Below are 10,439 nucleotides of genomic sequence, written 5' to 3'. Positions count from 1 at the left end.
ACAGATAATGCTGACTGAGGTATTATTTTTGAGGAAGAGACCATAGAAACATGTAGTAATAGTCTTTGAAACCCTGGCTGCATTCCAGGGGGTTGGAATCAGTAGGAAATAATACACAACAGATCAGAACCATCTTTGTGCCTTCTGTATGTGAGTCTGTGTGGAGCCCAGCTCGGGAATACTGAGCATTTCTTGTCAATAGAAAATAGAAAGGATAATCAGAAGTGTGGAATTGCTTTTAAACCAGAAAGAATTACACAGACTGCAGTTTTGGTTTACAAAGGAGGTGACTTACAAGATGCTCATGTCTGTAAAAGGGTATAAATAAACATGGTTATTACTCACCATTTCTAATAGCTCTTTCTGTGCCCCTTGTTCTCACCAGGCAGTGTGTGGAAAGTGAAAGGAAATGTTGCTCAGGTAGCATACAATTAAACTGCAAAACACATCACTATGGTATTTTAGAAGCTGTGAGCATAAATAGAAGAAAATTGGGAAGAAATGGCCATCAAATAGTTATTTTTGTCTCAGAAAAGCCTTAAAGCTGAGATTGCTGGGAGGTGGGAGGATATAAGCAGAGAGTGTTGTTATGGCATTTCCTCTTCCTTATGTTGTTTTCATTTGCGTTCACCACTGCTTGAAACAGGTGGTGTGGCAATATGGCTGCGTGGATTTGTGCTCCCAGCTTCACCTTTCCTGTGGTGTAGCAGCACATTCAGGTTACTCTTCACACCAGCAAAGCAGGGCAACGCAGCACCCACTGCAGGTATTTGATGTTTATTATAACTGTGCTTTCCGAACAGCCCTGGCCTTCCCTGCACTGCTGTGACCTTTGCATTGCTGAACTGGCCCTGCGGTGCAATTTGGAAAGCCAGCAGCAGCAACTGTTTCCAATAAAAAGCAGTGGATATCCGTTTGAAGGCACTGGTGGCATTTAAAGGTCTGTTGTGACTGCGTCCGACAGCTGTGAGCATGAGGGTTCGCACCGCTCAGCTCCTCCGGTCCCTGCAGCATGCCAGGGCAGTGCGTGCCTCAGCGCACCCTTCCTTCCACTACCGGTCATTAGCTTAAAACTCCGCCGGAGCGCGGGCTGCACCCGTGGGCGCGCTCGCGGGCGCTCTCCATGCACCATTCACCGGTGCGTGTGTGAGCTGCCGAGCTCGGGGGCCGTGACTGCAAGCAGCCGGCTGCTCCCACCGCGCTGCCCGCGGCAGCGCCCTGCCGCGCGGGTGGGGCGCTGCGGGCAGCGGCCCCTCAGGCAAGGGGTCAAGCCATCATCCGCGCCGGAGCCTGCGCTACCTTTCGCCACCCCTTTTTAAGTGACCGGGATCGTCTCGCCCACCGCCACCATCGCTATGCCAGGGTATTCCAGCGACAGGGATAGAGGGTGAGTCCGGGGGCCCGGCTGGCGCTAGCGCCGCCAGCGTCCGGACTCTTCAGACCGACCGTGGGGTTGTGGTTGTTTTTCAGCACCTAAAATGGCGGCGAGTCTCCGGGCTTGAGCCCTTCTCCTCAGCTCCTGCCATGTGGGGCTTGGTGAGGGGAAACCGGGGGAGGGGAACTGCCTTCAGGAACTCTGAGCAGCGGCGGAGGCTGTCACCGCCCGTGCAGTGCGGGACGGGGCTGGATCCATCCGCCTCGGTGCAGCCCCCGCTTGCGTTGGATCGCTTAAAGAGGGGCGCGGATGGGTTTTTATTTCGTGGGAGAAAGGGACTCGTTCCCTAATCCTCCGGGAACGTACCCTCAGGAGCGGATGGCTCCCGCAGAGCTTGGTTCTCCCCTCTCCCTCTTCGGGGGTGGGCTGGGAGTGGCGGGCTGGTGGAGGTTTGTGGGTCAGTGGGTTGGCCGGGCGCTTCGTCGATGGCGAAGCGTTGGGGAGCTCTCGGTAGGGCGGTTCCCTCTTCGTCCCTTCCCCCTCACAAGGGACGGCGGCTCTAGCTGCTGCTGGCAGAAGCCGGCCGGCTCCCGCTTTGTGTTGTGTAAGCGGATGTTAATGGCCGGCCCCGCCATGCGGTGACTGAGGGGAAATCAAAATGCCGGCTGCTGCTGCTGCCTTTGTTCCTCCTCCTCCTCCCCCCGCCCAGCTCAAGCTCTAAAATGGCAGCGGCTGGAAAATGTGGCGTAGACAGAAATGAGAGACAAAGGAAACAGCGCTGGCAGGAAGCAGCGGCCACTCTGGGCGCGCTGTGTTGTGCGGGGAGGATCGCTCCCAGCGCCCGGCCAAAACTGGGAAGCAGTCGGGGCGGGGGAGGGAGCCCTGCGCCCGGATCCAGTTTAGCGGTCCTTGGAGCGAGGCTTGGCGGCGCTTCGAGCTGCGCCTCAGGGCGGCCCGTGAAGGCTGTCGAGATAAGCCTTTTCTGAACGAAGGGACCGAACCTAAAGCGGTCACGTAAAATGCGTGCCCTTCTAAAATCTCCTTATTTAGAAAAGCCTGTTTTATAGGATACAAAAAAGCGGCTTATGGGAAAGTTACCCCAAGGTTTCATAACCTCCCCTGCTCACTTTCTGTAGGCTGATACACAATGGGAGTGTCTCTTGGGTGGGAAACCATTTTGATCGTGGGGCAATACAAAGGTGTTAATGCCTTACTTTGTTGTAATTTGCTAAGAGCAAATTCCAGCAGTTCCAAAGGCATGTTAGCTTAGCTTCTGCAGACTACCTGTAGATCGGTGGATTGTGGCATCTGCAACTTGAGTATGGTTTTTGAAGTCTCTGTATCCTGTTTATACACTTGAATTGTAAAGTTACAGGGTGGATCCTCAAACATAATGATTCAGTTATGTAAGAGGAGGACAAAAATGTTTCTTTGGGATTCTATGTTACCATCGTCTTCTCTAGGTTTGGAGCCCCGCGTTTTGGAGGAAGTAGAGGTGGACCTCTCTCTGGGAAGAAATTCGGAAACCCTGGGGAAAAACTCACAAAAAAGAAATGGAATTTAGATGAATTGCCCAAATTTGAGAAGAACTTTTATCAAGAACATCCTGATGTAGTTAGACGTACTGTGGTATGTACCTTGTTTAACTCCCGCGAAAGTAAATATATAAGTGCAAACATGCTGAGGGTCATGGGGCCCAGCACACATGGATGGGGTAACTTAAAGGGTGGCTTTGGTGTCAGAGTTTATTTCTAATAATGGGGGGGTTGTGTCTTACAGCAAGAAGTTGAACAGTACAGAGCAAGCAAAGAAGTCACAGTCAGGGGCCATAACTGTCCAAAACCAATCATTAATTTCTATGAAGCTAACTTCCCTGGTAAGTAAAGACTTAGCATATTGGCTCTTCTCCCAGTCTTGAGTAAGACAAAGTCCAAGTTAATAAGTTTCAATTTTCTCTTCAAGCAAATGTTATGGAGGTAATTCAGAGGCAGAACTTCACTGAACCAACTGCCATTCAAGCGCAAGGTTGGCCTGTTGCATTGAGTGGATTGGATATGGTCGGAGTGGCACAGACTGGATCAGGGAAAACGCTGTCTGTAAGTTGCGATTGTCGCCTGGAATAGGGCTACATTTTAGCAGTTGAAGGAGCTGCCTGGCTTGATACAGGCTGAGCACTTCTGAGTAGAGGTTATAATAAGATTTTTCTTTCTTCCAAACAGTACTTACTGCCTGCCATTGTGCATATAAATCACCAGCCATTCCTGGAGCGAGGAGATGGACCTATTGTGAGTATTCCTTAAAGGAAAGGGGATCTTAATTTCTAAAGTGTTTTGCTTTAGAGTCCAATTGTCCATGCTCCCAAGAGTGCATGGCTCTGTTGTATTTCTCTCTGAGTAAAGTAGTTTCATGTTTTGGTAGTGTTTGAAGAACATTTTGTAAGCTCTGATTGGGTTGTACAGAGCAGGGCTTGATGTCCCATTTGGGATTATTGCTATACCATGAAAGCCAGTGGCTTTTGGTTCCGTTACTGCAGAGCATAGGCCTGTGTTAGGTTTAGTTTGATGGTTTGGGTTACTTAAAATCGGTTTTAGTCATTCTGGCACTTAAATTAGTGTCAGACTAGAAGCTTCAAATAGGTATTGAAATAAAAGCTGGGCATTTTTCTTTCTAGTGTCTTGTGCTGGCACCAACACGTGAACTGGCTCAGCAAGTGCAGCAGGTAGCTGCTGAATACAGCAGAGCATGCCGCTTGAAGTCTACATGCATTTATGGTGGTGCTCCAAAGGGACCACAAATTCGTGACTTGGAAAGAGGTATGGATGAGCCTTGATTCATCTCTGCATGAGGCTGAAATGAAAACTACTTGAACTGACTTGATTGCTTGGTTTTTAGGTGTGGAAATATGCATTGCAACACCTGGAAGACTTATAGACTTCTTAGAAGCTGGAAAGACCAATCTCAGGAGGTGTACTTACCTTGTCCTTGATGAAGCTGACAGGATGCTTGACATGGGATTTGAACCTCAGATCAGAAAAATTGTGGATCAGATAAGAGTGAGTATAAATGGCTCATTCATTTCTCACTGCTGCAGACACAAATGCCACAGCCCTCATCAAAGTGAGGACTGTGCAATTAACTTTCAGGCTTGCCTGGGTCCGTATTGTTTGGTTGGGCATTTGAGTATCTGTTGATGTTGTACTGACGTAATCTCCTTCCGCAGCCTGACAGGCAGACTCTGATGTGGAGTGCCACATGGCCAAAGGAGGTGCGGCAGCTGGCTGAAGACTTCTTGAAAGAATATGTACACATCAACATTGGTGCATTAGAGCTTAGTGCAAACCACAACATTCTTCAGATTGTGGATGTGTGTCACGATGTGGAGAAAGATGACAAGTAAGTCACTGGAGGCAAAGCGTTTGGTGGTGGTTTTACTGGGTTTAGTTCATTAATTATGAAATGAATTTGATTACGTGGATTTTTGACAGCAGTCTGAGACCACTAAAAGTAGTAGAAAATGGGACTGCTAAAATGGTGTGCTACAAATCAATCCCAGCTCTTACCAGCATCTCTTTACGACAGGCTTATTCGTTTGATGGAAGAAATAATGAGCGAGAAGGAAAACAAAACAATTGTCTTTGTGGAAACCAAAAGACGGTGTGATGATCTTACCAGGAAAATGAGGAGAGATGGGTGAGTAACAGCTGGAACTTGAGGGCCACCCCAGGGTATGCTCTTGATTCTTCATGGGCGACCACTTAACTGTGGTGTCAGAACTGTCAAATCAGTGACACCATGTAACCCTGTCTTCTGCCTAATAAAGCCACTAGAGGAATGGGGTTGTGTCAATAAAGTTCTTACTTGCAGGTGGCCAGCAATGGGTATTCATGGTGATAAAAGTCAGCAGGAGCGGGACTGGGTTCTAAATGGTGAGTGCTTCAGCAGTTACTGGAAGGGTGTGTGGCCTGTGTTACCTCGTGAAGAAACTGAGTAGCTCATGTTGCTTGTGTTACAGAATTCAAACATGGAAAGGCACCAATCCTGATTGCTACAGATGTTGCATCCAGAGGTCTAGGTTAGTACAACTCGTAATGCCAGTTGCCCAAAGCTATTTAAAGAAAGTCTATTGCTTTCTTTAACCTCTGCATTTTTCTAAGTTTTCTTCACATAAAGGTGCAGTCTTTGTGGCAAGGCCTAGGCATGACAATCGGAGGACTCGAGGGGGATGGAGGACTAGTGGAAGTGATCGGCTGGCTGCTTCCAGTCAAATAGAGAGGTGAAAGCTGAGAGCATTGTGTGCCAGTAATCTTCAAAAGGCAAAGACCATCCTTTAAAGTACTACCCCATAAACTGTTCTCTCATGAAATAAGCAGTTTCATTCACAGTTCACTTTGCCCTGGTATTTCTCTTCTCTCCATGCTTTGCATGATTTGCCATGGTGCAGTACTGTTAGTTTTGTGCATAGTGTCTGCTGTGATCTGTGGGTCTTTGAATTTCAGTGAGTTTGCTGAAATGTCGAAGAAAATAATTTCAAACTTCAATGAAAATTTTTTTTTCAACCATGAAATGGAGAGAGCAGCTTTAAAATGCACTAAAGCCTTGTACAAATTGGTGAGTACTGGCACATGAAATCTGAGAAAAAGCCCACCTCTCACTTTAGCAAGTGGGGCAGGAAAGCGAAGGCTTTTCAAATGCCTTCCAAAGTTGGAGTTCCTCCACCTATACATAGTCGTCATGTCGAGACCTGCCAGAGAGAGACACATTCTCAAGTGAACCCTGGCTTCTTGGCAGCGCTTGCCTAGACGAGACACAGTGCATAAAAACAACTTGGTGACTTTGGGGGGACAGGTATGTTTTTCTTGCAGCTGCGGTTCAAAGGTCTTGGCAAGACGAGCACTGTGGCCCCTTTTTTTTGAGCTTCTAATGAGTGTGTATGTGAAGGACCTTGTATGTTTTTACTCTAAGGTCCTCAAATGAGCACATGAAGAGGCTGCTGTGAGCTTTAGTGGCCCTACTGCAAGAAGCATTCAGATGTCACTTGATGATTTGTAAAGGGGACTCTTGAGTTGGGAATGACAAGCAAATGCATACTCCTTATGGTAAGGTTTTGGATCACAGGGTGGGTGATAAGCCGGGAACAGACGGAGTGTGCATAACTTTCTCTTCCACAATACTCATGCAGAAATGGATGACTCTAACACTGTTCTTTGCAGCCATTATTTCCTTTAAAGTACAATTGTCTAATGTTTATCTTCGATTTGGCTGTTGTGGTGTGCAAAACCTCGTACCTTGCTTTTTGCCACACTGCAACACTTTACAGATGTGGAAGATGTGAAATTTGTCATCAATTATGACTACCCTAACTCCTCAGAGGACTATATCCACCGAATTGGACGAACTGCCCGCAGTACCAAAACAGGCACAGCATACACATTCTTTACTCCTAACAATATTAAGCAAGTAAATGACCTCATCTCTGTGCTTCGGGAGGCTAATCAAGCCATCAACCCCAAATTGCTTCAGCTCATTGAAGACAGAGGTTCAGGTAAGTACTGTTCTTGACCAAAGTGCATAGCTTTTTCTCTCAGAACAAAGTGGAAGCCTAAATTCCACATCCAGCTTCTCCAAAATGGATATGAAAGGTGGTTTAGCTACCAGTTATGGTGACCTGAAAAGGTATTTATTAACACCAGTAACAAAACCCAACAGTCCCCTCAATGGAATGCTCCCCACATGTCCTGTGACACACCTGTGGTTAATGTTGCCAGTGATGCACTTCTTGCTCTGAAACAGAATGCAAAATAGGGCTTTGTTTTGTGGCCTTCTCGTGACAGCTGAGGAAGGTGGATGTAAGTGTCCTCTTGGCAAGATGAAGGTGACTTTTTGCCTTGATGCCACTTGTGTTACAGGAGAGAGTAGATGACTCTCCTTGTAAATTAGACTTGAAAACACTCTTCATCTAACCAAGACTCCAGTTAGCAACAGGGAAGAATAAGTTTGCCTTGCTGGGTCAGGGAAAGAATTTTCTCTTATTAGGTGAGCTCATGTGGTGGTAGGTAAAATGCAGCCTTTATGATACATAACTATGTCTTGTCTTTTTCAATAGGTCGTTCCCGAGGTGATCGACGTGACAGATATTCTGCGGGCAAAAGGGGTGGATTTAGTAGTTTTAGAGAGAGGGAGAACTTTGAGAGAACCTATGGTGCTCTAGGCAAGAGAGACTTTGGAGCAAAAGCCCAAAATGGGGCCTACAGCGCCCAGAGTTTCAGTAATGGAACTCCTTTTGGGAATGGCTTTGCAGCTGCAGGCATGCAGGCCAGCTTCAGGGCTGGGAACCCTGCAGGAGCTTACCAGAATGGCTATGAGCAGCAGTATGGGAGTAACATTGCAAATATGCACAATGGCATGAACCAGCAGCAGTACGCGTACCCTGCCACTGGTGCTGCTCCGATGATAGGTTACCCGATGCCCACAAGTTATTCTCAATAACTTAGTGTATTTAAATGTCTCAGATTTTTTTTTGTTTTTTTTTTCATAATTGCTCTTTATATTGTGTGTTATCAGAACCAGGATAGTTATTTAAGAAATGGGAAATGCAGAAATGACTGCAGTGCAGCAGTAATTATGGTGCACTTTTTCGCTATTTAAGTTGAATATTTCTCTACATTCCTGAAACAATTTTTAGTTTTTTGTACTAGAAAATGCAGACAGTGTTTTCCAAGTCAATGTACAGTGATTTGAAATACAGTACCAGGAGGCAGTGCATGGCCTTCCAATAAAGATATTTGAAGACCGAATTTTCTTTCAGATGGCAATTTTCTCAACATGTGCACAACTTTACATTAATGGAATGTCAAATGTTTTTATATGAAATTCTAGAAAGGTTTCTCAACTGTGTCTGATTAAAACATTTAAGCTTATACAAAAACCAGCCTTGCCTTGATTGGGCTAGATTGCTTAGCACGGCAGGCTCTGCTCTGATGGGGAAGACAACTAAAGCTGGCTTCTAAGTATCCCTTGGAAACAGCAGCGCTCTTCCTCATCTCGCTAGCGTAGGGCCAGTTTTTGGAGAAGATCCACTGGAGTAATGGTATAGCTAAAAGTCTTTGCTGTGGTGTTGCTGATGAGCTGCTACAAGCGTAGGAAGCTATTGCAGCACCGTAACTGTCGCCTTCACATGAGCATATGTGCAGACTAGGCTTGAGTGTGATGTATCTACAGCTGTCGGGCCTTGTGAGTTAGCATGCAGGCTTACTATGAGCTTCAGAGAAATGGGAAGATCTTAGTATTAAAATTTCAAATTATACTTAAACTGGTATTGAGCAGTGATTTCTTTATGGAAGGGGGGGAGGGAAATGGGCTGTTGCGTGGACACCCTGCACGGAGTTATTCAAGACTTGGAGTACATGCAAATGGCTCTGAAACCTTGAAGTGAAGCAGCAGATTTCCTTGACAAGGAGCATAATTGGAACAGCACTTGATCCTGGGGTTAAAGTATACGATCCTTCCAAGTACAGGGTATTAGAATACTCTGTTCCTTCCTCTCACTTGTTTGTCAGTTTCAAGTTTAACAATGCCTAACCAGAGTTTACTGCAAGAATCAAGGTTATATTCTGTCTGGGTTATTTTGAACCCAAGTCAGATGACTTCCGTGCTTAGGTCTTTGGCGACTTATTTTCCTTTGAGGCTCAGCTTGTGATGTTCTTAACCACAGTCTACTCTCAGGTCTTTCTGCCTTCTCTGAAGTTCCATCAGCTGACAGTACTTGGGTGAGCATTCACTAGTGCTATGAGAACTTCACCTTGGAGGCCTGAAATCCTGCAGCTCTGGAGTCCAAAAGGTGCAGTTGGCCATGGGGAAGGTATTTTTAATTTGCATTGCAGCATTCCCAGTGTGGACGATGAGCAAGTAGATGGTAATTAAAGTTTTAACTTTGACATGTTAACTGCAGTGTTTCCAGGTGAGTTTCCTGAAACAAAATGCATTGAAAACTTAGTTCTAAAACCTTGAGTATAAAGGGGATTTAGTATAAAAAGGGTGCATGTAGAAAACTAGGTTTTGAACTAAGAGTGGAGGTCTTTAATAGTGAAGGAAAGGCAAATGGCCTTGCCTAATAGGCTCTTTCTCCCTTTACATGGGGAATAGCACCAGCCAGGTTTGTTAAAGTGAAACCCAGGCAGATGCTTGTGAGTTAAAACTAGTTGAAAACGCTTTGGAAGCTTGATCAGGGGAGAAGGTTTATCTTGTGACTCTTGAGGTTTCTCAAGGTTGTGGATTGTTGTTACACTTTAGTGTAATTTAGTGTAATTACATGGCCAAATCTGTTACCTTTAAAATCCGGAGTGAGTTTAAACTTGGGCTCCACAGTTGTTTCTAGGAAGGGGATGCGTGTGACAGGAGTGCTGTTGCTCAGGTCGTTAACCCAGTAAGGCGCGTGCTCAACATCTGCACATAAAATGATAAAAGAGCTCTACCGAACAGCTTGGACAGGATTCTCTTGGCAGATCATGGCGAATCTGCCTTAGCAGTGAACTCGTACCAAGGAGCAGCAGCCCCTCCAGCTGCCCCAGTGCCCTGCTAAGGCGTGGGTCTCAGTTCTGGCTGGCCGCCCAGGCTGGGGCCGGGGTTGTGCAGTCCTGAGCTCCTGCTGGGATCATCCCGGCCCGCATGGGTTTGTATCAGCTCGCTCTCTCTCAGGATGGCTCCTCTGCAGCTCCACCTCCCGGCCCCGCTGCGGTGAAGCGCGCATGGAAATTTCCACTGCTGCTGCGGGCGGTACGGCTGTACCGCGCTCACCCGAGCTCCTCTCGGACACCCTCTACGCTGCTTCCGGCCCCCCCCAGAGCACCACCGAGCCGTCCCCGTGAGCTCTGCACGGGGTTTGCCCCCGGCAGTGTCCCTGTGCCGCCGCCATGGGGGTCGGGTCCGCTCCAACACTGCACAGCACAGACCGCTGAGGGCGAGCCCCGCGCTCCCGTGCCCCGCAGGGCCGGGCCGGGCGCTGCCTCCCGGAGCGGGGCCGCGGGCGGACTGAGGGGGATGCCGCCCCCCTGAGGAATGTCAGTGC

General features: G+C 47.3%; 1 protein-coding gene across 1 annotated transcript; it reads left to right on the top strand.

Annotated features, from left to right (window-relative positions):
- The first annotated feature begins 1,267 nt into the window (after positions 1-1,267).
- Positions 1,268-8,684, top strand: DDX5 (DEAD-box helicase 5). Its single transcript, XM_057418464.1, has 13 exons — positions 1,268-1,387; positions 2,839-3,004; positions 3,155-3,251; positions 3,338-3,471; positions 3,595-3,660; positions 4,047-4,188; positions 4,268-4,428; positions 4,596-4,768; positions 4,955-5,065; positions 5,240-5,301; positions 5,388-5,447; positions 6,693-6,917; positions 7,479-8,684. Exons 1-13 carry the CDS (start codon positions 1,356-1,358, stop codon positions 7,859-7,861), a joined length of 1,812 nt encoding a protein of 603 aa, XP_057274447.1. The 5' UTR covers positions 1,268-1,355; the 3' UTR covers positions 7,862-8,684.
- The last annotated feature ends 1,755 nt before the right edge of the window (positions 8,685-10,439 follow it).

Source organism: Pezoporus wallicus, unplaced genomic scaffold (genome assembly GCF_028554395.1).
Source record: "Pezoporus wallicus isolate ANWC-B61680 ecotype Strahan unplaced genomic scaffold, APGP_CSIRO_Pwel_v1 contig_3710, whole genome shotgun sequence".
Lineage (NCBI taxonomy): Eukaryota > Metazoa > Chordata > Aves > Psittaciformes > Psittacidae > Pezoporus > Pezoporus wallicus.
The sequence above is the reverse complement of the archived record's forward strand: the minus strand, read 5'-3'. Positions and strand labels throughout refer to the sequence as shown.